The 25,574-nt window shown below is 52.7% G+C and overlaps 2 protein-coding genes across 19 annotated transcripts in view; both read left to right on the top strand.

Moving 5' to 3' along the window:
• The window catches only part of PACS2 (phosphofurin acidic cluster sorting protein 2), a 58,406-nt gene extending 53,512 nt beyond the window's left edge, over positions 1 to 4,894 (top strand). For 12 of the 15 annotated variants that reach the window (XM_053594113.1, XM_053594114.1, XM_053594112.1 and 9 more), the window contains 6 exons: positions 522 to 564; positions 1,384 to 1,426; positions 1,818 to 1,953; positions 2,627 to 2,853; positions 3,126 to 3,239; positions 4,235 to 4,894. In XM_053594113.1, the coding sequence (XP_053450088.1) occupies positions 522 to 564; positions 1,384 to 1,426; positions 1,818 to 1,953; positions 2,627 to 2,853; positions 3,126 to 3,239; positions 4,235 to 4,353 (682 nt within the window). In that variant the 3' untranslated portion in view covers positions 4,354 to 4,894. Of the gene's footprint in view, positions 1 to 521; positions 565 to 1,383; positions 1,427 to 1,817; positions 1,954 to 2,626; positions 2,854 to 3,006; positions 3,240 to 4,234 lie in introns of those variants that run through there. The other 3 variants (XR_008380633.1, XR_008380632.1, XM_053594115.1) reach the window with 3 other exon arrangements.
• A 180-nt stretch (positions 4,895 to 5,074) lies between these two features.
• TEX22 (testis expressed 22) lies at positions 5,075 to 23,627 on the top strand. Of its 4 annotated transcripts, none has more exons than XR_008380634.1 (5): positions 7,433 to 8,178; positions 19,658 to 19,845; positions 20,109 to 21,862; positions 22,434 to 22,541; positions 22,791 to 22,821. XR_008380634.1 is itself a non-coding variant. In XM_053594131.1 (4 exons), exons 1-4 carry the CDS (start codon positions 7,219 to 7,221, stop codon positions 22,941 to 22,943), a joined length of 552 nt encoding a protein of 183 aa, XP_053450106.1. In that variant the 5' UTR covers positions 5,075 to 7,218; the 3' UTR covers positions 22,944 to 23,627. The 4 variants fall into 4 exon arrangements, 1 of the variants encoding a protein (XP_053450106.1); XR_008380635.1 differs by lacking the exon at positions 22,791 to 22,821 and adding an exon at positions 22,740 to 22,768; XM_053594131.1 differs by lacking the exons at positions 19,658 to 19,845; positions 20,109 to 21,862 and adding an exon at positions 5,075 to 7,426 and having other exon boundaries at positions 8,096 to 8,178; positions 22,791 to 23,627.
• Positions 23,628 to 25,574: the final 1,947 nt, after the last annotated feature.

The raw sequence follows: 25,574 nt of genomic DNA, 5'->3' as shown, positions 1-25,574 counted from the left end.
TTCAGGCCCCGCCTGCAGGCTGCTCGTAGGGGCTGCTCTGTTAGATGCAGCTGCCGCCTCCCCACTGTGACTAAAGGTGGTTTCTCACACTGGCACTGACATTGCATTGACTGCTGGGAGAAAATCTCCAGGCCCTGGCTTTGGGGTTGTTACCCTAGTCACTGGAGAAGACCTAGACTTCTGTGAGCCCCACGGCACAGGGAGCAGGCCCTTCCCCCCCCTGCACAGGCAATAATGGGCATGGTGGGTGCAAGCAGTGCCCTGGGGATCTGGGGATGAAGATGGAGTTCAGATTCCTCCCACATTGCACTCCCCAGCCTCCCCTGTCAGTGATTGGCCGCCTGTGGCTTCGTGTCCTGCACGTGGGTGTGTTGGTGTTGGAAGGGATGCAGGTGTCCTGTGATGGCCAGGGCAGGCAGGGTGGGAAAGGCTGAGGCCAGGAGAGCTGCTCATGCCCTGGGGTGCCACATGTTGTGGAAGTGGCCGAGGAGAGCCTAACCGTCTGTTCTCCTTGCTCTTAGCCCTGACGAGGAGTCCTCTCAAAAGTTCATTCCTTTTGTCGGGGTGAGTACTACCTGCTTTCCCTGCTCTGAAAACCACTAACCTGCCAATATGTCTTTTATAGTCAGAATGTTTTTGAAGGATTCCCGGAAGGTCCTCATGAGTTTGAGCTAGGGATTTGTCTTTATGGTGCTGTCTCACAGGGGTTGTAGGCCCAGGTGTGTTGGCTCCCCAGTTCTGCCGGGGTGGGGGGGTGTTGCCATGTGGAAGCAGAGGTCCCCATCAGGTTGAGGGTGAAGTTCGAGGTCTCAGTTCAACTATGGGCATGGAGGCACCTGGCCCAGCCTCTTGGGAAGGAGACTTTGGCCACCTTGGGGTGGGTGTCTTTTAGGGGCCCTAGGACTAGGTGCTCCTTCCCTTGCCAGTTGCCCTGTTTGGGGTTGGGCCCTGCATATTCGCACAGCCAACAGCAGCCACACTGCACCTGACAGGTCTTAGACCCTATCCCCATTCCCACAGCCTTGGGGCAGCACTGGCTTCCAAGCCAGGCCCTCCAATCAGGTCCTGGTCCTACTGGAGAGCTGGGCTCGGCCAGCCATGTCGATATAATCTCTTACTTTCTTGAGGACTGGTCACTGGGAGAGAGCAGTCCTACTGAGGCTGAGCATCCTCAGTCTGGTCTGCCCCTCATGCTGCCCTGACCTGGACAGATGGGTGGGACCAGCACCACCCTGGTAGTGCATGTGCTTTGGACATGGTGGCCTGTAGCCGTGGGGAGGCAAGAGCCTACCTGGGTCTGAGCCCCAAGGTGTGAGCTCTGGAGGACAGGGCAGGGGGCTGGCTGACACCCCCACAGCTTCCACAGCCAGCATTGCTTTCTAGGTTGTGAAGGTTGGAATTGTGGAGCCGTCCTCAGCCACATCAGGTAACCCTTTCCCACCCTGGGGCCCTCAGGTCAGGTGGTCCCAGTGCCCTAGTGGGCACCCTGAGCCCAGAGAGCACCATCACTCTTGTTCTGAGGGCCATCCTGGCCTCACGGTGCTGCTTTGCTTAGCATAGAGGAGCAGCCCCCAAGGGAGGGGGTGGCTCCTACAGAGGGGGCTGGTCTCTGTTGGGAAGGGATTGGCTGTGTGAGGAGCAGCCACTGTCCTCACAAGGCCCCCACACCAAGGCAGGCCAGGCAGCCTTCTCAGGAAGGCTGAGCAGGAAGCTGAGGCTCAGGGCTACTTGGCCTCCTAGCTCCTCCTGGTCAGAGGACCTGGCGCTGCCTGAGCAGGGCAGTGGGTGGACTCACCCTGGCCTTTGACTTCTCAAAGGAGACTCGGATGATGCAGCCCCCTCTGGCTCTAGCGTGCTATCTTCCACCCCACCGTCCACATCTCCTGCAGCCAAGGAGGCCTCACCTACCCCACCTTCCTCCCCATCGGTGAGCGGAGGCCTGTCCTCCCCCAGGTAAAGGACCACACTGCTCCCATTTTACTCTGTGCTTCCATCTGCCTCTGCTGTCCACCCTGAGTCAAAGCCATCTCCCAAGGCACCCTGCTTGGCCCCAGGGGAAAGGAAGGAGCAGGTGGAGGCCCTGTGGGGCTTTGCGGGACAGTTTGTGTCTTCTGCCACAGAACCATGTGAGGCCTGTGCCTCCCTCTGAGCAGTGTAGGGACCAGCAGTTGGGGCTTTAGAAGCAGGCTGAGGCAGAAGGTCCAGATAGGCCTCTGCTCTGACAGTTGGTGCCTGGGCCCTGGAGTGGAGCTCACCCAAACAGAACCAAGCTGCCCTGGGGGCTGCAGCCTGAGGGTGAAGGCCAGGCGCGCTGCTAGGTGGGCATCCAGGGCTTTTGCCAGGCCACACCACTCATGGACTGGCTCCCCCAAGGCCCCCAGACTCTAAGTGCAGTTCAGGGAACTTGTGAGCAAGCTACCCAAGCTGCAGTTTTGTTGCTGGCACCCTGTTATTTGTACGGGACACTCCTGAGTGACCTGGGTATGCAGGTGGTTCCAGAGAACCTGCTCTAAGCACTGGCTCTCTTTGACCAGGAAGTGGGAGTGAGTGCTCACTGTGATTTGTGGCCCATGATTGGTACAATGACTAGAGACACATCTGTGAGCACCTCCCTCTGCCTTCCTAGCCAGGGTGTTGGCGCTGAGCTGATGGGGCTGCAGGTGGACTACTGGACGGCTGCACAGCCCACGGACAGGAAGAGAGATGCCGAGAAGAAGGACCTGCCTGTCGCCAAAAGCACGCTCAAGTGCACCTTCCGGTCTCTGCAGGTCAGCAGGCTGCCCAGCAGTGGTGAGGCTGCGGCCACGCCCACCATGTCGATGACCGTGGTCACCAAGGAGAAGAACAAGAAGGGTGAGGCAAGCGGGCTGGGTGGCCGGGAGTGGGGGAAAGTGCAGGCAGCTGCAGGTTGTGCACACCCTGAGGGCACTGAGAGTCAGGGCCACTTCCAGCCTTAGCCCTGGGCAGGAGGGTGGCCTCCCTGATTTCTGAGGCTGTGTCCAGCAGAGCCCCTGCCGCTCCCTTCATCCCCCTGGGCTGCTGCGCTCCTGCCTGCACCGCATAGAGTTGCTGGCCAGCCTGGCCTGAAGGAGCAATGAGACCATGGCCAGGCTTTTTCCTCCCAGTGATGTTTCTGCCCAAGAAGACGAAGGACAAGGATGTGGAATCCAAAAGCCAGTGCATCGAGGGCATCAGCCGTCTGATATGCACAGCCAAGCAGCAGCAGAACATGCTGCGGGGTGAGCATGGCCTCCCTGACCGGGTTTGTCTGTCAGTAAAGTATGGAAGTAAGCTCAGAGCAATCTTAGGGTGTTTTGAAAAATTTACCACATAGGGGCAGTGCCTGTGGCTCAAGGAGTGGGGTGCCGGCCCCATATACCGGGGGTTGCGGGTTCAAGCTTGGCTCCGTCCAAAACTGCAAAAAAATGAAAAAAAAAAAAAAAAAAAAAAATTTTTTTTACCACATAACCAGGCACTATGGCCCACACCTGTTATCCTAGTGCTTTGGGATGCCAAGGTAGGATGATCACTGAGGCCAGGAGTCCAAGACCAGCCAGGTAACAGTGAGACACCCGTCTCTATAAAATCAAAAAATTAGCCAGATGCAGTGGCATGCGCCTGTAGTCCCAGGTACTCAGGAGGCTGAGGCAGGAGGATTGATGAGCCCAGGAGTTGGAGGCTGCAGAATGCCGTGATGTTGCCACTGCACTCAAATCTGGGTGACAGTGAGGCCTTGTCTCACAAAAAACCCCCCTAAACAACCCACCATGACAATCTCAGCATGCCCTGCTATGGCACTGATGTGCAGCCACTAGCTTTTCAAATTCTGAGAAAGGTTTTCAGTTCTTTCTGCATTTTAAAAATACTGATGCGTGATCTGCAGTGGGGAAAGCCATTCTGCACTCAGCTCTTCAGAGAGGGGATTCTTGGAGCCTGTCCTCTCAGGATGCCTTCCTGGGCAAGGCTGCCCTGAGGGATTCTGTTTTAAGTGGGGAGCATTGGTTTGGGCCTGTGGTATCCCCTCCTGGCACCTGCCGCGGAGAGGATGGTGTGGACAAGCAGCCCCAGGACACAGGTCCACTGTGGCCTTGGGCTGGGGGGTGGGTGGGAGGCAGGGCACCCCTGGAGCCCGGGGGTTCTTGAGGGTGTTTGTGCCTGCCCGGACCAGGTAGCCACCCTGCCAGGTGGGCCGAACAGGTCTGGTGGGCGGGCAGTCAGGCATCTTCTCATACAGTCCTCATCGATGGTGTGGAGTGCAGCGATGTGAAGTTCTTCCAGCTGGCCGCCCAGTGGTCCTCCCATGTGAAGCACTTCCCTATCTGCATCTTCGGACACTCCAAGGCCACTGTCTAACTTCTTCAGCCAAGGGGATCCGTGTCCTGTCTCACAGCAGCCATTGCACCTGGAGGGCCCAGCTACATTTCTGCTAACATTTCAGTTTATGACAGAGACAAATACTTAAAAACGCAAAGACAAACAGTCTTAAGTATGAATGTGCTCACAACTTGGAAACTAACAGGCCGCTCCCTGCTGGGAGGAGTGACCACTCTGCTTGTTAACCAGAAAGTTCCAGCGGGCAGTTGGGAGGCCAAGTTGAGGATTGCAGCAGGTGCTCTGGCCTCAGGAGCCACCCAGACCCCCACAGGCCAGGGGGCCTCTTGCCTTCATGTCCTGCCCTCCCCAAAGCCAAGACTCCGCTTCCTCAGGGAGCCTGGGTCAGGCACAGGCCACAGAGCTTGGTGGCCAGAGGCCGAGGAGCCTAGGGCCCACTTAAGTGCCCTGGTTGGGGGTGTCCTGAGTTATCCATCAGAGCCACCTGCCTGAGAGCCACCCCCAGTGCCGCCCACTCGTGGTTCCCAATAAACTCCAGCCTCATGGCGGAGGTTTTATAGTACCAGATATTTTTAATGCTTTTAAATACATGTTAAAATGTAGCTGCTAAATAGATGTTGCTCTTCTGAAGTTCCCGTGGAGCTGGGCAGAGCCAGCAGACGCCTGTCCCATTTCCCCGAGCCCCTGCCCACCATTCTTACCTTTCAGCACCTTCAGGCTATTTGTGAGATGCTGCTGTTGCTTCTGTGCCATGTCACTGCCCTCAGCTCAGCAAGCACAGGGCCTCTCAGGCCCTAGGCAGACCTAGCAAATGTCCCAGAGTCCAGCCCAAGAGACAGAGGTGGCCGGGCCGGGTCTGAGTCTCCCCCTGGCTCTCCTCAGCTCCCTGGGAGCATATAGAGCCAGCTGTGTGAGCTGAGATCTGGGGTTGTGCATGTGGGGACAGCTGTGAGGCACGTGCGTGTCATGTGCAGGAGCCATGTGGCCAGTGAAGGCTGGAGGAGGTTGAACTGACCAGAGAGGCTGTCCCTTCAGAGCCATGGGTATAGCCAGGTAACCCCTGCAGGACTTGGCGCTTCTCTAGGCCAGGCTCCATAGAGGGTTATTTTGCATTGGGATCCCATCCCGGCTAGCACCTGCCTTGCCACACAGTAGGTGAGAGGTAACCCAACTGCCACCTGTTTGTGCTGCCTGCTGTCCCATGAGGGAGGGATGCTCCCTCAGTCCTGCCTCCCTCGACAAGCCTGTACCCTGGAGTCTCCATACAAAGATCCTACCCAGCTCTTGTCCCCTTGAAGGCAGTGGCCTTCATAGGCTCTGGGCCTTGTTTCTTGGGATGGAGAGCTGGCCAAGGCTGTGCTCAGAAAAAAGTACCGAGCACAGGGCAGACTGAGAACAGCAGCAGAGCCACTGGTGGAGTGACTGCCCTCTGTGGAGTGACAGATGGCCTTGAAGGCTGTGGCCTTCATAGGCTCTGGGCCTTGTTTCTTGGGATGGAGAGCTGGCCAAGGCTGTGCTCAGAAAAAAGTACCGAGCACAGGGCAGACTGAGAACAGCGGCAGAGCCAGTGGTGGAGTGACTGCCCTCTGTGGAGTGACAGATGGCCTACTTTTCTTACCTGTGACTTACCTGCCCCCCAACCCCATAGTGGCTGATCATGGTCATTTCATTCCTGTCAAGGTCTTAGGGCTAGTGCTGTGAGCAGGCCCTCCTTGTCACTCCTTGGTCCTCCTGGAGGTTCTGCCGCATTTGCAAAGGTCTGGGTAAGGGAACAGGCCCTGGCCTCATAGCAGAGGCTCAAAAACGAGTGCCCCTCCCCTCTCCTTCCTACAGGCCTTCACCTGGCTGCAGAGCCTATTAGGCTCAGTTTCTTTGCCATGGTTGTACTCAGCAGGAAAGAGATGGTGAAAACTCCCTTGACTTGGCTTTAGCCTTAGAGCAGCTTTTAGAGGAAGGCGTCCCAGTGGGCTGCCTTGTCCTGCCCACCCTGGCTGTAGGGAGCCCCCCACACTCTCCCTGTTGGGTTCCACAGCTCCATGCTCATCCTCACACACTTGAGGGAGAACATGGGCACAGCCTCTATCTATCAGTGGGAGGTCCCATGTGTACCCGCAGCCTGCAGACCTCAGCTGTTGGTCAGTCCTATACCTGAGAACCACATCCCACCCACCACACCATGCCCTGGGCTAGTCAGGTAGTGACCTCTGCTGTGCTTGCCCCTTCCCTGTGCCTGATTACCTGTTGGTTAAAAATAGGGTGGTCACATTCCCACTGCCCACCTCATGGAGCTGTTCTGAAGTTATGTAGGTCATTATGAAATACACAAAATTCAAGGAACATAAAATCCTTAGACAAAAACAAAGCCCTCCCAGCAACACCCATAAGCTGAGCAAGTTGAAACTTGCATAGGTGAATCAGAACGGACGCTGAATGTGTTTCTTGGAAGTGAAATAATGGTCCTTAACAGTCTTGTCTCAATACTTTAATGGTACATGGTACATGGAAAAGCACTTTGTTCCCTTAAAGGATGACTAGAGGCCACAGCCACTTGACAGTCCTTGTGCGGGTGAGGTGGAGGCTGGTGGATGTGCGTGAAATGTGCATCCCTGGACCTCAGTCCAGAGCCTCCGGGCCACTTCCCCCCACCCCCGGAGCAGAGACACTCAGTCCCCAGTCACCGGTGGTCGGTGTCCAGTGTGACATGGGCTAGCTCCGCCCTGGTGCAGGCAAAAGAGCTGGCCCCTTAGCGAGTCCCATCAGGGTCGGTGCTGCCACATGGGTCGCGTCGCACTGTTTCTAGGGTGTACGTTTTTCCTTTTTTACTGGGAACAAGATTCGTGTACGTGGCTTTGGGGAAACAGACTCTAATGTGCCACGTATGTGACCATGTGGACTATTCCAAGGTGCTGCTGCCACACGAAGAAATCTGAGGGCCCTCCGCCGGCCGCCCCCGGGGAGGCCGGGCGCGTACGGGAGACGGACTTTGCGGAGCTCCAGCCCGAAAGGCGGAGCACCCACGGCGCAGGCGCGGCGCGGGTCCTTCTGGGCGGAAGTTCCGGCAGCAGCTCCGCTGTGCACGCTGCGACCCAGCGCGGTGAGCCCCACCCCCTCTCGCTTTGGCCTCCCCCAATCCGCTGCGGGCCGGTCCCCCCGCTCCGCAGCGAATCCTGCGTACTCGCGCCGCCGACTCTGACCGCCTGGAGAGAGCCGGCGTGGAGGGCGCGGGCCTGGGCTTCCGGCTGTTCGACGCCGAGGTCACAGAGGCCGGGGGAGGGGTGAGGAGCGCTCTGGCCTCCGTTCTCTGAGGGCGTGTTGCTCCTCAGTGCCAGACCGCGCGGGTGCTGAGCTCGTACGGTGCAGGCTGAGGGGCAGGTGAAGCCGGGAGTCGGCGCGGAAGCCCGGGAGCCTTCGGGGAGCCCTCGGAGGCGGAGCGGTCCGCGGGTGGGGACGGCAGGGCAGAAAGAGGGGCTCACGTAGGGGAGGGCGGCGGGAGCTGGGGTGCCCGCGCCGCCCGGCCGCTGGGCTTACCGGCTCGAGGCTCACCCCGCAGTGTCTGCCCGGCGGTCGGAAGGCGCCCCTTTCCCCGTCCGCCCTGGGGGCCTGGGTAGTGGCGAGGACACAGGTGGTCTTGGGGGCCCTGCCTGGCCAGCTTTAGCTCCTTCCTCAGAGACTGGAGCGCAGATGAGGAGCCTGCTAGGGATGGCGATGACCGGCCAGGAGCTGCCTCCCCAAGGAAGTAAGCCGGAGTTGCTGCTCCCCCCAGAGCTCAGGCAGCCCTCGCACCCGGTGGGTCCGATGGCCGCTTGGGTCCAGTCCAGTGCCCAGAGCAGCATTCAGCAGGACTGGGTAAGCAGAGGAAGCTCCGGCCCAGGCCACCTCCCTTCGCTCCACCGGGGCTCCTCTGTGGAAATGCCAGGAGCTGGCTTTGGGGTGGGCTGGTGCGGTGGGCACAGGGGAGGGGCTGCTTAGACCTTAGGGGAGGGCTGAATCAGGAGTGATGAGAAACAGACAATGGGCCGGCGGGGGGGTGGGGTGATGGTCTGCCCCACGTTCCTGGTTGGGCACGTAGGTGCACCTGTACCCCTCTTGCCTCCCTGGCTAGTGGGCCACTCGCTCTGCTGGGCGCAGAGAGGGCACCCATGGTCAGGAAGAGGGCACAGAGTGTACCTGCCTCAGGTCAGAGTGCTTACCGCCCCCACCATAGGCCGAGAGAGCAGCAAGATGGAGGGAAAAGGAGACCCTTGTTGCAGGAAGGTTGTCCTCCCCTCCAGGTAGGTCAGCTCTCAGGAGGAGAATTTGTCAAAGTTGAGACCAAAACATTCCTAGTAGCTTGTGACAGTCCCAGGTCGGAAGCACCTTTGCAGTCCACCGACCACTGTGTGGTAAGCAGCAGATTTGCACCAGGACAGTGGAGAGAGTAGCCACACACTGCTGGCCTTGAGGATACACCCCTGAGCCAAGGAAGCCTGACTTCCCTCTCTGGGGAGGTTCAAAACCTAGTTCATGGATGGGTTTAGGCTGTGATGAGCTCAATCCAAGAGCTCCCAGGCACCTGAGGGCCTTCTTGGTCAGAGTGTTGGTCTTATAGCCAGGTCAGTGTGGGGAGCTGTCAATCCACACACTGCGGCGTGTGTACCAGTCTGCAGGCGTGTTCACCAAGGTCACAAATTCAGGTTAAAAGGCAGTGGGAAAAGAAAGGCTTCTGGACCACCTTCCACACCCACCTCGTGTCTTCCCACCTGTGTCCTTCAGGCCCAAATGCCTATAATGCCTCTGCTAGGTGTGGGATGCTGGGGACTCCAGCAGGGACTAAACCAGCAGCTTCTGCATCTCAAGATAGGTGATCCAGACAGCACACACAGTTCGTGTTGGGTGAGGTCTGCCCAGGAGGAAGGACAGGGCTACAGTGCTTCCATTCTGGACAGGGTGGGAAAGAGATGCAGGGCCCTGTGTCCAAGGGGCAAAGATGTGGGAATTTGGGAGAGGGCTCTGTTTGGCCCACAGTCTTCAAGTACACAGAGGCCCTTCTCAGGCAGCCCAGCCACATTTGCAGTTTCAAGAGATGGAATGATGGCTGGGAGTAATGGAGTGAAGGATGAGCTGGGAGGCAGAAGAGTGGGGCTGAAGGATCCTGTAGAGCTATGGGCAGGAGAGGGGAGAGACTGGTGACCGAGGGTGGGAAGAGAACATTGATGTATCTCTGCCCACTTGCAGATTTCTGGTTTGGGGACGGGATTAGCCCCCATAGGCTTGGTCTCCTGTGTGGAGTTCCTCTGCCTCCTCCTCTCCAGCCCATGAAGGAGATTAGGTTGTTGGCTATGGCCCTGAGGGGTGCAATGGATCACCCTCTCTCTGTACGGTGCTCTTCCTTTTTGTACACCTCGATGTCTCCTTGGCACAGAGCGCTCCTCTCCAGATCTTATAGCCCCTTCTTGGGTATCACCTCCCAGGGAGCCCTTGACCCAGCTAAATAAGGCCTTCTTCCCTCTCCCTTCCAAGCCTCAGCCCAGGAGAGATGAGCTTATCTGTGCCATGTGGCACTGGACACATGCTTCTAGAGTGCAAGTGACCTGGGCTGTGGCCAAGGAGGAGACTTCACCCAATGTCCAGCCTGGATCAGGAAATGGAGCTTTAGCCCTGGACACGTGCTTAACAGTCCTGCTGAAATGACCACAGGCTCTTAAGATAGCAGGAACCATAGGTTGGAGAACTGGGGAAGAATTCAATAGGAGATTGAGACTGGAGCTAGGACAGAGCCGAGGAGGCTGCCTCTGGGATTCAATGGGGTCCTGCTGAAGCAGCCACCAAGCACGCCTGCCCACACGCTTAAGCTTTAAATGTGAATGAGCAGCCCACAGGCACCAGACAGCCAGCACCACCTGGAGACGGTGTAGCTGCCTGTCGTGGTCAGTACAGGGTACAGGGGTGGTTCAGGATGAGGGTGCCCGTGACCACACAGAAATCAGTAGCCTTTGTAGATAGAAAGAGCGGACTCTGGAAGATAATGGAAAAAGGCCAGTTTGCATTTGACAACAGGACTAAACTTAAGAAATACGTGAAACGTGAGGGAAACTTTAACCTCAAAGAATTAAAAAGAGACATGGAGAGACGCCGTGTTCTGGGAAAGGAGTTCTCACCAGCATGGGGGTGTCTCCCAAAGGCATTTTCCAGTGTGGTATAATCATAATAAAAGTTGTCTTCTCTTTGCATCTACCCACCTGGTCAAAGTTCAAATGAAAAATAAAGATAGCCATGAAAGCCTCAGCCCAGCAGATAGGAGTTCCTTGTGGGGACCTAACCAGATGGCACATGAACAGCACAACCAAATAGAAAGTAAAGAAATGACCTGAATACCTACAGACACAGCGTGGGATGAACATCGTACCTCAAATCAATGGGGAAAAGATGGACTTCCCAACAGATTATGCTGGGAAACTGTTGATATCTAGAAGAAAAGTTGTAGTCCCATCTTATCAAGTGCCAACACAAACTTTGTATCCAAAGTTTTAACTGTAGAAAACTGAAAACCATAAAAGTGACAGAAGAAACCCTGGGAAAATTCCTTTACACTTACAGGGTAAGGGTAGCTTTTTGAAATTTAGCAACATGTGAAAACAGGCTATGATGCCCCTGTGCCCCAGCCTATGTGACAGGGTAAGACTTTCCAGATAGCAACACAGCCCACGGGTGGCAAGGCCATTCAGCGGTCCACCAATGGTGCTGGCAAGACTGGAAATCAGGCTGCAAAAGGATGGCATTGGGCCGTGGACTTGGCTCCTTCCCAGGAAGAGGTTCACAGATAGCTATTGCCAGACTCGCCCTGCCTGCTACACTCACCCTGTTCAAATAATACTCAACAATCTCCATTCCATGGAGTTCTAGGTGGCATCATAGCTTCTCCCATTTAACGTGACTATAGATGAGGACCTGGAGATGGGAGCAACAGGTATGACAGGGAACGAAATCCTCAGGAATGGAAAAGAGGATATCCCATGCATAAAACAAGTGGGAAATGGTGGATAAAAAGGAACATTCAGAAAATTTTTTAAAGCATTCTAACAAACAGCAGCTTTGGAATGTTCGGTAAAAGGGTTGGAATATAAATGAATCACCTGGAGAATGGGAAGTGGGAGAGAAAATGATAAACTTAGAAGACATAAAGTACCAACATCCAAGAAAGAGGAGCAAAGCCAGCAGGGAGTCGAATGTTAGAGAAACCAGGAAGAGGGCGGTGTCTGTGGCTCAAGGAGTAGGGCGTCGTTGGGCGGCGCCTGTGGCTCAGTTGGTAAGGCGCCGGCCCCATATACCGAGGGTGGCGGGTTCAAACCCAGCCCCGGCCAAACTGCAACCAAGAAATAGCCGGGCGTTGTGGCAGGCGCCTGTGGTCCCAGCTACTCGGGAGGCTGAGGCAGGACAATCGCTTAAGCCCAGGAGTTGGAGGTTGCTGTGAGCTGTGTGAGGCCACGGCACTCTACCGAGGGCTGTAAAGTGAGACTCTGCCTCTACAAAAAAAAAAAAAAAAGAAAGGAGTAGGGCGTCGGTCCCATATGCCGGAGGTGGCGGGTTCAAACCCAGCCCTGGCCAAAAACCACACACACAAAAAAAGTTGAGAAACCAGGAAGGAACCTAGTCTTAGTTCCTGTGAGAGTGCTGCGGGATACCCAGCAGGAGTACAGAATTTGTGGTCCCTGCAAGATGTCACAATGGGTTGTCTCAGTATGCGTAGCACAGTGGTTGCAGCACCAGCCACATACACCCAGGCTGGCGGGTTCAAACCTGGCCCAGGCCAGCTAAACAATGACAACTGCAACAAAAAAGTAGCTGAGCATTGTGGCAGGTTCCTGTAGTCCCGTCTACTTGGGAGGCTGAGGCAGGAGAATCACTTAAGCCCAAGAGTCTGAGGTTGCTATGAGCTGTGATGCCACTGCACTCTACTGAGGGCGACATAGTGAGACTGTCTTAAAAAATAATAAAATGTCACAATGGGGGAGGGTAAAGACCCTGGAAAGGGAAAGGTTAGAAAAAAATCAAGCCACTAATAACAAACACTAAAGTGGTCCTAGATCTTACCTGGAAAATGTGGGTGCCCAGGGGAAGGCACAGGCGGGCACTCCGAAATAAGCCATGCCCAGTGTTGAGGTTTCAACAGCCCAGAGCTGCTAATGGCATGGCACTAGCCTCATTCTCACACCAGTGCTGGGGAGAGGAGGAGAGGGAAAAGAAACCATGAACCAGTTATGGGCATAAGTTGGTAGTTCATGCCTGTAATCCCAGCACTCTGGGAGGCTAAGGTGGGTTGCCTGAGCTCAGGAGTTTGAGACCAGCCTGAGCAAGACCCCATCTTTACAAAAAAAAAAAATAGAAAAACTAGCCAGGTGTAGTGTGCTGGGTGCCTGTAGTCCAAGACATTGGGAAGGCTGAGGCAAGAAGGATCACTTGAGCCCAGGAGTCTGAGGTTGCTGTGAGCTATGGTGATACCATGGTACTCTACCCATGGTGATGGAGTGAGACTGTCTCAAAAAAGAAAAAGGGGCAGTGCCTGTGCTTCAAAGGAGTAGGGTGCTTGCCCCATATGCCAGAGGTGGTGGGTTCAAACCCAGCCCCGGTCAAAAACTGCAAAAAAAAGAAAAAGAAAAATCCTGAATAAATAGTAAAACACATCCAGTGGTGCCAAACTTCATTACCAGAGTGATGTCCTCAGTCAAATGCATGTGCCTGCTAGGAGCAGGACCCATGTTTGTTCACAGCCGTTCACAGACATTGCTTAGGACAATGCCTGGCACATAGTGCTCAGTGATTGTATACTGAATAAATCAAGTTGTGTATAAATAAAATTGTAACTGAAGAATGAAGTAATTTGGAAATCCGTAAAAGGCCAAAAACCATCCAGGCACAGTGTTTCACGCTTTTAATCCCAGCATTCTAGGAGGCCAAAGCAGGAGGATCACTTGATCTCAGTCTGAACAAGAGCAAGACTCCATCTCTACTAAAAATAGAAGAATTAGCCAGACATTGTGGCAAGTGCTTGTAGTCCCAGCTACTCAGAAGACTGAAGCAGGAAGATTGCTTGAGCCCAAGAATTTGAGGTTGCTGTCAGATAGGACACCATGGTGCGGCCTCTAGCTTGGGTGACAGAGTGAGACTCTATATCAAAAATATATATATATGAATAAAAGAGGGAGTTTGGTTGTGGTTAATAGTTCTGTTTTTTGTTTTGTTTTTTTTTTAGACAGAGTCTCACTAGGTTGCTCTGCATAGAGTGCTGTGGGATCACAGTTCACAGCAACCTCAAACTCTTGGACTTAAGCAGTTCTCTGCCTTAGCTTCCCAAGTAGCTGGGACTACAGGCGCCCGCCACAATGCCTGGCTATTTTCTGGTTGTAGTTGTCATTGTTATTTGGCAGGCCCGGGCTGGGTTTGAACCCACTAGCTCCAGTATATGAGCTATAGGCGCTGAGCCGGTTAATAGTTTGTGTGTGTGTGTGTGTTTTGGCCGAGGCTGGGTTTGAACCCACCACCTCCAGCATATGGGACTGGCGCCCTATCTCTTTGAGCCACAGGTGCCGCCCAATAGTTTTTTAATATACTAAAAATAACCAGCCAGAAAATGAAATGGAAAAGTGGGCCCCATTCACTTTGGTGGGCCCAATGGAAATGCTGTTTTTGGAAATAAATCTGTTCTTGTTCAGTATCTATATGAACAACACTATAAAATGTCCCTGGGTGACATATAGAACCCCTCTTGGATATGTGTGTCATATAATTACTTGAGCAGGTGTAATGCTTTAAACCTACCAGGTTTCCCACATATAATTCAGTGCAGTCCCTATTTTTTAAAAAACAAACTTTTCATGAATCTCGAAAATTTTATTCTAAATGTACATTGTGTTTTGGAAATGTATGAATGATCTATTGCTGCATAACAAGTTTCCCCAAGCTTAGCAGCTTAAAGCAATAGAAGTACTTTTATCTCAGTTTCTACAGATCAGGAATTTGGTAGCTGTTTAGCTAGGTGGCTTTGGCTTGGGGTCTTTCAGGAGGTGATAGTCACAATGGAGAGGGACAGTTGTCTGAAAGCTCAGGTAAGGCTGGAGACTGCTGCCACAGCGGCTCACTCATGGGGCTGCCCAGTCAGCGTGAGACACTGGCAGGAGGCTTCAGCCCTGCCCTACAGGGGCCTGAGTGTCCTCAAGGCTGGGACTGGCCCCCCACAGTGAATGGAGAGGAAGGTGGAGGCTGCAGTGGCTTCTGTGTCTAAGTCTTGGAAGTCACATTCCATTGTTTCTGCAATAGCCTTCGTTGACATTGGTCCCTATTTAATGTGGGAGGGACAACACAAGGCTGTGAACGCCGGGAGGTGAGAGTCACTGGATGCCACCTTGGAGGCTGGCTGTCACAGGCAGTAAGTTAGACAGTAGTCTTTATAGCCCAGCAGATTCCAAGCAGGATAAATCAGAGGATCATCTGCCTGGACCCATCAAGGTAAAGTTGCAGAATGCCAGGGGCAAAGACTCAGAGCAATGAGAGCAGAACAGAGAACCAACCTTGGAAGGAGAATGAGGTTAACAGGTGCCTCATTTGGTAGCTGTGGAAGCTTTTACAGGGAAGTTATATGTGTATGCTGAGAGAACAATGGTTAACCTTAAATGTTTTACACAGCAAAAATATCTTTTTTTTTTTTTTTGAGACAGAGTCTCACTATGTCACCCTCAGTAGAGTGCTGTAGCGTCACAGCTCACAGCAACCTCAAACTCTTGGGTTTAAGCAATTCTCTTGCCTCAGCCTCCCAAGTAGCTGGGACTACAGGCACCGGCCACAATGCCAGGCTATTTTTTGTTGTTGTTGCAGTTGTCGTTTAGCAGGCCTGGGCTGGGTTTGAACCCGTCACCCTCAGTGCATGTGACTGGTGCTGTAACCACTGTGCTATGGGTGCCAAGCCAAAAAATATCTTTTACTAAAGGCCTAAATACATAAAATTTTAAAATGAAAACCAACAAAATTTTCCCCCAGGAGACTGTCACCTCAGTTTTAAAGAACAGACCTCAAACAACATAGGTGATCTCAGAAGGTCTGAAATGGATGGAATGACGGATGTGAAGGAAGGCAGTGCATGGGAGATGGGGACTGACACCCGTGGGGACAAGTAGTCACCTACAGAAAAACGGGTAGAATCAGGATGCCACTTGCGTGGTATCACGTCAGCACCATGCCTGTGAGTGGAGCTAATGGATTCTAACTTCCTCTTGTTTTTTGAGACAAGAACGGAATTGTTTGTGAACTTTAGATTTTACTGGGCTTGCATGCATGCTGTGATTATACTAAAAGAACAAAGAGAATTACACTTTTGAATGGGGAGGGGAGGATGGAATAGAAACAAAACACATTGACCCAGAAGGCAGCAAGAGAGGACGGAAGGAAACACAGACTGGGCAGCAGTGCTCACTTGGGGGGTCAGCACAGCTGTGCGAGACTGACACAAATTCATGAACCATTCCTTTTTTTTTTTTTTTTTTTGGCACACTGCATTTGAATTGTGAAGATATTCAAATATCTAGATACGTTCAAGACAGGTATGTGGAGATGAAACCTGGGAGAAACATTTGAACTAGAGACAAATATTGATGTCTTTCAAATTCAGTTGGAATACGGGACCGTATTTGATATTTAAAACCAAACAAATTGGGTGGTGCCTGTGGCTCAAGGAGTAGGGCGCCTGTCCCATATGCCGGAGGTGGTGGGTTCAAACCCAGCCCCGGCCAAAAACCACAAAAAAAAAAAAAAATAAAAATAAAAGCAAACAAATTAAGATTTTGGATTGTTTTGACAAGTAGCTAGCACACAGTAGAACTAGAAGACCAAAAGAACTAGTAGACCAAGAGTGGTGTGCTCCCTGCCTGCAACTGCAGGTATAGGACATTCACCAACTGCCAGATTAAAAAGGCTTGGATTAATAAAGGAGCTTTGTGCAATTAGACATGTGATTTAAACCTCCTCAAGTTTAAGACCTCTAAACTTACTCTGTCCAACTAATGAAAAATTACTGACAAAAAAATGTATCTGAAGAAACTTAGGGAAAAAATAGAGCATAGGACATGGCAGCAGATAGACCACTAGTATGCTATTTAATTCAATAAACGAAAATGGGCTGAATGCGCTAGTGAACAGACATCCTCGGGGCTGATAGAACCAGCAGGCCCAGTTATAGCATATAACTATGGAGCCAGGGAACTTTGGAGCCTGGGGATGAAGAAGGACACTGTACAGCCTCACATCCGTTCACATATTTTGCTGTCAAACTCAGCAAACTGACCCTGGACTGTGGACTTCACCTGTGTGGATGCCTGTTGCCCAAGGTGGCCAGTGTGGGTCCAATGGGCCTGTTCTTGCGTGCAGGAGGCAAGCGACACAGCCATCTGTGCCATGTGCATTTGTTTATTCAGCATTTAGAAACATGCAAAAGTAAACAATATATCACTAATATTTTCATAAAAATTCAAATCTAATCTTTGAAAAAACAAAGATTTTAAAATTCTACTTGGAAAAGGAGCCATGCAACAATTTTGAAATTGCTTAAAAACAACAATTTTGAAAAACAAAGGTTTTAAAATTCTACTTGGAAAAGGAGAATGCAACAATTTTGAAAAGCTCTGCTCTAAGCTCTGGCAATTAAAATGGTGTAGAGTTTGGGCTGGTGGACTGCTCTAAGTCAGGAGTTCAAGACCAGCTTGAGCAAGAATGAGATCCTGTCTCTACTAAAAATAGAAAAACTGAGGCAAGAGAATCATTTGAGCCCAAGAGTTTGAGGTTGCTGTGAGCTATGACAGTACAGCACTCCATTCAGGGTAACAGAGTGAGACTCAGAATGAGACTCTGTTCAAACTCGAACCCAAACCCTAACTCAGGGAGGAAGGGGAGGAAAAAGAAGAAAGAAAGAAAATGAAATTGTATAGCATGGCAAAAACATCCACAACCTCAGCCAAGCAGTCCTGAAATCGACCCTTGCATAAATCTTGGGGTTTAATTTATGCCGAGCACGGCAGCAGGAAAATGGTGTGGGGCCAGGTGAGGCGGCTCGCGCCTGTAACCCAGGACTCTAGGAGGCCAAAGTGGGTGGATAGCTTGAGCTCAAGAGTTTGAGACCAGCCTGAGCCACAAAAAGTGAGACCCCCCCCTGCCCCCTAACCCTGTCTACTAAAAATAGAAAAACTGAGGCCAGAGGCTCGCTTGAGCCTGAGTTGGAGGTTGCTGTGAGCTATGACACCATAGCAGTCTACCTGGGGCGACAGCTTGAGACTGTCTCAAAAAAACATAACATAAAATAACAAATGGTGTGGAATGGCTGGCTGTCCATTTACAAGGTGCTAGAGTGCAGTCTCCCTCCCCTAGAAAAAAAAAAGAACACTGTTAAACCCACGGCAAGTGTGTAAGAGCAGTATTTAGAATCTGGGAGCGAGAAATGCCTTTCTGTGGCCAAACACAAAACCCCTGAAGGAAAAGCCTGACAGATCTGACTACAGAGTTTTTAAAGAATGGTGCAGAGATACAGAAGTGTTGGGCAACGATCTGGAGAAAACATTTGTAAAATTTATAATGTTCAAATATTTACAGCCAGGATCTCTGAAGATGCTTAAAGCAATGAAAAAACTGTTTTGGAAACTGAATAGAAAAGTGGATAAAGTCTATGGACTTGCAGTTCCTAAAAAGACCCTACTGGATGCTGACCATGAAAAAGTTGGCAAAAGTGGGGAAGATGGAAGGAAAAGATTAAGTCTGTTTATTGGTTTTTTTAGAGAACCCATTTGTGATCATTGTTCACAATTTTTGTATTCTTATTTATTCATTAATCTTTCCTAATCCTATCTTTAAGCTTTAAGTGAATTTCTCTTTTTCTTTTTCTGGCTTTTCCAGTGATTTGCTTGGTCATTATTCTGGGCTTTGTGTCTCCTTTCACTGTTGCTCACCTCTAAATAAATTGGCAGTTCAGTCTTGATATGTTTTCACCTAGGAATTAATTAGTAAGGTGTTGTGGAATGCCTGTGTCCTCAGGAGTGTTGCTTGGCAGCTGCAGAACATTGTGCTGGGTGACCTGTAGGTGGCCAGGGTTTATGTGCATAAGCCCATTTGTTTGGTAAGAGCATGGACTCTGTGGCAAGGGTTCTGTGCAAGGTCTCCTATGTCTGTTAGGTCACGCCTATTAATTACTCAGACCTCTTAGGTTCTGTGCCACTCTAATTAAAACTTGTGTGCAGGTGGGGAGCAGTGGCTCACGCCTGTAATCCCAGTACTCTTGGAGGCCAAGGCAGGTGGATCGCCTGAGCAAGAGTGAGACTCCGTCTCTGAAAAATAGCTGGGTATTGTGGCGGGCGCCTGTAGTCCCAACTACTCGGGAGGCTGAGGCAAGAGAATCACTTGAGACCAAGAGTTTAAGGTTGCTGTGAGCTGTGATGTTACAGCACTCAACCCCAGGGTGACTCAGTGAGACTCTGTCTCAAAAGAAAAAAACCACCCAAAAAACGCCATGTGTGCACTCAGCTTAGAGCCACCTGCCCAGGGCCCACCGTTCGGACTGAGGTGTCATGACGTCTCCTTTCTTGGACGGAGATCGTGGTATCCCCTGCACCTCTTTCTTTTCTTTTCCCTTTTCTTCTTCTTGCCTCTCCTTCCGCTTTCTGAGACAGTCTCACTCTGTGCCCAGGCTAGAGTGCCCTGGCGTTATCACAGCTCACAGCAACCTCAAACTCCTGAGCTCAAGTGATCCTCCTGCCTCAGCCTCTTATGTAGCTGGGACTACAAGTGCCCAACATAATGCCTGGCTGGTTTTTTTATTTTCGGTAAAGACAAGTCTCACTCTTGCTCAGTTTAGTCTTGAACTCCTGAGCTCAAAAGGATCCACCTGCCTCTGCCTCCCAAAGTGCTGGGATCATAGGCGTGAACCATTGTGCCCCACCCTGTTTTCTATAATTGTTAATTCTTTCCCAAAATTTCCAAGGAACCTATGACAGTCCTCACAGGCTTAAATATGTCTGGTCATCTGGGAGCACCTTCCTTGGCAGTGGCCTTCCTGGAGCCTTGGCCCTACTGCTGCTCACGGTGACCGTGAAGCCCACCTTTCCCTGGCTCCCTCCCTGCAGGACCCGTTTGGCTGGCCCTGCTTGTTTTGCCTCTCAGAGAAGGTCTTCATGGGGTATAGCAGGGTTCAGAGGATGTTAAAAGTTTTTTGAGATTTTACATACTCTAAAGATGTGAAAATATCTTTCTTCCACCTTTGCAGTTGAATGATACTTTGTTGTTAGGTGAAAATTTTAGGTGGGAAATTGTCTTTCAGGACTTCCGGGCACTGTCCTACACCTCCTGGCTTGCTGAGCTGCAGTGTGGTGTCCTGGGTCATTTGGACCGCTGATTTCTCTGAAGGGTTTCAAGACTGTCCTCGTCATGTCAGCGTGTGCTCTGTCCTTTGTGGGCCTCTCCACCTCCAGCCTGGCTCCCACGTTTCTGGGCAGTTGGGATGTGAATGTGAGTGTGTATGTGTTTTCTGTCCTTGTCTCAAAATTTTATCGGGTGCACATTGGACCTGCAGGATTGATTCTCTATAGTTTTGTCATGTTTCTCGGCTATGTTCTGTAGTTTGTTGTGTTGTTTCTTTTTTTTTTGTTTCCAATCCTTGTGTGTTAGTCAGCATGTGCTGTAGCGATGCTCTGAACTAATGACTCTGGAATCTCAGTGAGACAAGTGAACTCTTGTCTTCTGTTCATCTTGCATGTGACCTTCACTCTCAGGGTCTCCCCAGGGAATGCTGTGCCTGTGGTTAACAGGGGACACAGGCCTCTCAGGCCAGACGAGCACCTGTGACACCTGCGCTCTGTGGACAACACGTGTGCGGCCAGGAGTATGTCCTCCAGTGGGAAGTGCCATCAAGTCACACGTCACAGGGAAAGTGTGTCATCTGGCACAGGCAGGGGGCTTGAGCATAACACCTTCCCACACCTCCGTCCAGCTTCAGTTTGAAATTGTGTCTTTGGGGCGGCTCCTGTGGCTCAGTCGGTAAGGCACCGGCCCCATATACTGAGGGTGGCGGGTTCAAACCCGGCCCCGGCTGAACTGCAAACCAAAAATAGCTGGGCATTGTGGCGGGCGCCTGTAGTCCCAGCTACTCGGGAGGCTGAGGCAAGAGAATCGCTTCAGCCCAGTGAGCTGTGTGATGCCATGGCACTCTACCGAGGGCAATAAAGTGAGACTCTGTCTCTACAAAAAAAAACAAAAGAAATTGTGTCTTTGATTTTGAAGAGCTCTCCTGTCCTCTGAACAGCCCTCCTTTTCTTTTCTGGGCACATCTTACCTCCAAAAACAGCGGTGAGGAGGAGGGTGGCATGTTTTCCCCTCTGGCCATCTCCCTCCTCCCAGTCTCTTCTCTCTCTGGCTGGCTTGGGGCTGTGCATTTCCTGGTGGAAGCCTCCTTGCTGCACAGGTGGGCATCCTCTGCAGGCTCCCTGGACATGGCTGGGCAGCTCTCCCACCACTCTACACTGGGCGCCCGGCTCTCAGCGTCTACGGCCTCTAGGCTAATCATTTTACTGGGAAGGAAACTCCCCTGTGCTGGGGCAGGGCAGGGGCTGAACTAGTCAGCTGTGGCTTTCCTCAGTGCACAGATTAGCTGGGGCTGGGGACATCACTTTTTTAAAAACAGAAATGTATTGCTTCTCAGGTCTTAAGACTCTGGAAGTTTAAAATCACCATCCAGCCGGGTTGGCTTGTCTTGGTCAGTCTGGGCTAGGGACCAAAGTACCTTACAAACAGAAGTTTATGTCACACGGCTCGGGAAGCTGGAGTCTGAAGTGCTGCTGTGCAGTGGAGGGGCCTCCTTGGCTTGTCCTCCTGTTGTGGGGAGAGGGTGTGTCTGCACCATCTGTAAGTAAGGGTGCTACTCCTGCTCCTGAGGCTTCGCCCTCGTGGCCTGCTTACCTCCCTGAGCCCCAACACTAATGCTGTCACTTTGGAGGTGAGGCCTTCATGGGAATTTGGGGCACAAACCCTGCGTGCACAGCATGGCCAGATGAGGACTGCAGGGGAATGTGCTGCAGGCTCTGTCCTCACCTGTGCTCAGTCGTCCGTCCTCTTTCCATGTTAGTCTGTGTCCAAGTTTCCACTTTTTCTACCATCTTAACCATTTTTTACTGTGCATTTCAGTAGTGCTAAGTACTCCAGAACTTTCTCATCTTGTAAATCTGGGACTCTGTCCCCTTAAACAACACCTCCCTTCTTTCCTCCTTCCACTTCACCTGGCTGGGATCTCGTGCAGGTACAGCCGTACAGCTTTGCTCTAAGTGACTGGCTTGGTCAACTAGCATAACATCCTTGAGTTTGTCCATGCTGCAGGAGGTATCAGGATTTTCTTGCTTTTTAAGGGTGAATAACATCCCATCTTAGAATGAAACCATCCCCATCCGGGGATGCCTAGATACGTCTGTGTGTCAACACCCTTGCTCTCTGGTCTCTGGGGTCCATACCCAGAGGTGGACAGCTGGATTGTCTGGTAATTCTATTTTTAATTGTTTGGAGAATGGGGGCTATACTTTTTGTGTTTGTATTGGTCCCTTTTTTACAGAGGCAGCCTGCATGCCCTTTGGCCAGGGAGCATCTGGAGGACATTCACAGATGGCTTGCCCCAGAAGCTGGGCCTTGGGATTCCAGTGCCTGGTTCTGGCCTTTCCCAGGGCCTCACCTCCCATTCACCAGCACCCAGTCTTAGAGCCTTTTGTCCTAATGGACACATCCACATTATATTTTCTCTAAATCTATGATGATTTTAGAGTGGGGTTGGGAGGAGAAAGGTGTGGCTTAGACCCTTGAGCCCTGCCTTTCAGCACCCCCCTCACCAGGTACCAGCTGTAAGATAAGGACTCACAGTCAGGACTGACCTGCTGAGGAGGGGTGTCCACAGAAGCAGGCCTCAGTGCAAAGCCACTGCAGGCACATTGCCAGAGGGCCTGCTGGGAGGTGGCAGAGAGTGAGCAGGGGAAGCTGGAGTCTCCCTCCCAGGGTGCAGAGTTCACAGAGAGGTGGTACACCCCAGTCTACTCAAGATTGCTACTCTGTCCCCGCAGGTGTGTGAGCCACCGGATAGCAGACGCTGGGGCCGCCACTGGAGCATCAGCATCGATGAGCGCCGGCGGCTGGCAGTGCTGGGCAGCTGGAAGAGTCCAGGCTGTGGGGTGTGCGGGCCGTGGGTTGTGGGGGCTGGGGGAGGACAGAGTGAGGTGCACTGGCATCTAGGCAGGGCCTAGCTTAGGATTTGGCTCCTTTGCTCACCTGGGCAAGGGCTGGCCTGGGGACTGGGCATCTGCTTGCTTAAGGCTGAGCTATGGACCAAAACCAGAGGTCCCTAGAGATGGAGTGTTTCCATGCCATAGGCACTGAGGGGTCCCCCGCCTGTGGCTCCCTGATCCTGTGGTTGCCCACAGGACATCATGCAGATCGTGGCCCAGCTGGTATCAGAGGATGTGGACAAGGACGTGCTCTTCTCTCACCCACTGAGGCCCACTGAGTCTGCCAGCGCCTTCCTGGCCCGGAGCTCACCTTTCTGGCATGAGACTTCGAGATCGCCTCCCTCCTAAGAACCAGATTCAGCTCAGTTTCTGTCCTCCTGTGCCTTTCTTTGGGGGTCTGCCAGTGGGTGGTTGTGTGCAGCCTGTGTGTCCTATCAGGCATCATGGCCTGACGTCAAGGACCCCTCCCCCTCCTGAGGCCTCAGGAGACCTGGCCAGGGAGTGTTGGGGGGTACTAGGGAAGGGGGCATTGCCCCAGCCTGGCCTCAGGGCTGTTAGGAGGAAGCTTTGGACCCACCTAGGCCTGAGTGGGGTGCACTGGTGTCCAGGCAGGGGCTAGCTCATGATTCGGCTCCTTTGCTCACCTGGGCAAGGGCTGGCCTGGGGACTGGGCATCTGCCTGCTTAAGGCCAGGTTGTGGGCCAAAACCAGAGGTCCCAGGGATGGGGTGTTTCCATGCCATGGACACTGAGGGGTCCCATTAGGTTCTGCCTCTAAAGACCCAGTTGGCACATGTGACCCAGTGGGGAGGTAGTATGGTGGGAGCGGTGGGAGCAAGGGGTCCAGGGAAGGCCTGGATACACAGGGAGGCTCCCTGGGAGAGAAGATGCCCCTCAGCCTATGGACAGTGAGCTTGGTGTGATGCCTGGGCCTGCAGTGGTGACTGCCTTTGTCTGCCAGGACCTGCAGAAGGGTTCTAAGTTCAGGGTGATCAGGCAGGGCTGCATTCTGGGCAGACCAAGCTGGAAAGGGACTGGAATGGAGCAGGGAGGAGGGCAGGCTCCATCCCTAGGGTAGTGGGGCAGGCAGGACAGCAGCTGGGGTTAGGGTGCGTGAAGCACCCTAGAACTCAGCAACTGACAGTCAGAGGCCTGCCTGGGCTTCTGTGTGGTGGGGGAGGGGCTGGGTGGAAGAGGTTTTGGGGCAAAGCAAAGTGATCACCCCCAAGCCCTGGGTGAGGGCAAGAGCCAGGCTTGTGCTGCCACATGGACAGTATACACACCAGCAGGCTGGCAGGGCTGCTCTGGCCCGGCTTCCTCCCGGAGCTCACAGCTGACACCTTTCTGCCAGCTACCTGCTGCCCCGCACACTTGAATCTTCTGCTCCTGCCTCCCTCCCTTCTCCTTTCTGTAAGACTCAGTGAAGCTTCCTCACCTTCCAGGATCACATAGCTAGGTGCTCCCCACCCCCCGTCTTCTATGGAATCCCCTGAATGTAATTTTGTCTGCCCCAGGGATCCTCTGCCCATTTCAGGATTTAGAGGATAGGTGGAGGGCAGCCCTCAAGACCTGTCCTTGAGGAGGACGAGGGGTGGGAGCTATAGTTCTGGCTGCTGCCTCATTGTAAAGGGCTCCAGGTGTTATCACTCATGACCTGGGGGATGGCTGGGGCTGCCTGCTGCTCTTCTCCATTTTCTTTTTTTTTTTGCAGTTTCTGGCTGGGGCTGGGTTTGAACCCACCACCTCCGGCATATGGGGCTGGCGCCCTACCCCTTTGAGCCACAGGCGCCACCCACTCTTCTCCATTTTCGATCTCCCTCTCCTGTTGGTTGTGGTGGGCACAGGGCCAGCAGAGATGGTTCGGGTGCAGGGCAGGGCAGGGCCTGGAGATAGTCTGGTATTGCAGCTAGGGGCTGTGCATTAGTTCCCACCGCTGCATAACAGATGAGCGCAGGTTTAGTGTCTTAGAACAACAGAAGTTCATTAGCCACATTCAGCAGAAGTATGAGTGGGCCTCACTGGGACCCAGTAGAGGTGTTGGCAGAGCTGTGATTTTTCTGGGGCCTCCAGGTGAAACTCCCTCCCCAGATTTTCCCAGCTTCAAATAGCCATCCCCAGGCCGTGGCTCATGCTCCATCCTCTGAACAGTGGGGCATCTTTCTGCCCTCTCTTCTGCCTGCCTTTTCCACATTTAAGGACACTTGTCAGTGACTGCACTGGGCCCAACCAGGTAAATCCAGAATGACCTTCTTGTTTGAAGATCAATGAATCTGCAAGTTTAGTTCCCTTCTGCCATGTAATCTGTTCACAGGTTCTGGGGAATAAGGTGAGTAAATCCTTGGGGAGGGAACATTCTGGCTTTCCCCAGGTGCTGTTGTCATCCAATGGGTAGAAGCCAGGGACGCTGCTTGAGATGCACAGTGGACAGAGCAACCCCCCAACACAAAATGACGCAGCCCCTGACGTTTTGTCCTGGCTGTGAAACCCGGATTAGGGCAGGGCCTGAGGAAGCCCGTGGGATAAGGAGGGATCCATGCACCCTGGCATAAGAAAGGATAGGGCCGGTTTCTGAGGCAACATGAAATCAAGGTGAAGCTGGGGAAGCAGGCTTGAGAGTGTGAAGGCTCTGGGAGCGGCTCAAGGACCCAGCCAGAGTCCCACAGCTCCAGTGTGGCAGGACATGTATAACCTCTACTGCCAGTGGACACTGCACGTGACCACCATTCACCTAAACTATGTCCTCACTTTGCATCCCCAGCAGGTGAGTTCCTTCCCAGCTTTCTACGGTGTAGTTGGGCTCCCCAGGACTCAGGTGCTCTGTGCAGGGAGCAACCTAGGTACCCCAATGGAGCAGGGGCAGTGGGGTCCAGGGAGACAGTCTCCGGTGTGCAGGCTAGTCCAGGGCTGGCCACATGGTCTCTCCAGGTCTCTAGCACCCTTTTCAGCTTGTGACCCTGGCCAGCTCTGACACTCAAGCAGG

Source organism: Nycticebus coucang, chromosome 6 (genome assembly GCF_027406575.1).
Source record: "Nycticebus coucang isolate mNycCou1 chromosome 6, mNycCou1.pri, whole genome shotgun sequence".
Classification (NCBI taxonomy): domain Eukaryota; kingdom Metazoa; phylum Chordata; class Mammalia; order Primates; family Lorisidae; genus Nycticebus; species Nycticebus coucang.
Note: the sequence above shows the minus strand (reverse complement) of the source record. Positions and strands in the feature narration are given on the sequence as shown.

What these genes read in the sequence shown, in the direction of transcription:
- TEX22 (XM_053594131.1), top strand. Translation starts at nt 7,219, where the DNA reads ATGTGGACTATTCCAAGGTGCTGCTGCCACACGAAGAAATCTGAGGGC. An exon ending in GCAGCATTCAGCAGGACTGG is followed by an intron (nt 8,179 to 22,433) that starts GTAAGCAGAGGA and finishes CTGTCCCCGCAG; the next exon opens with GTGTGTGAGCCACCGGATAG. An exon ending in GGAAGAGTCCAGGCTGTGGG is followed by an intron (nt 22,542 to 22,790) that starts GTGTGCGGGCCG and finishes GGTTGCCCACAG; the next exon opens with GACATCATGCAGATCGTGGC.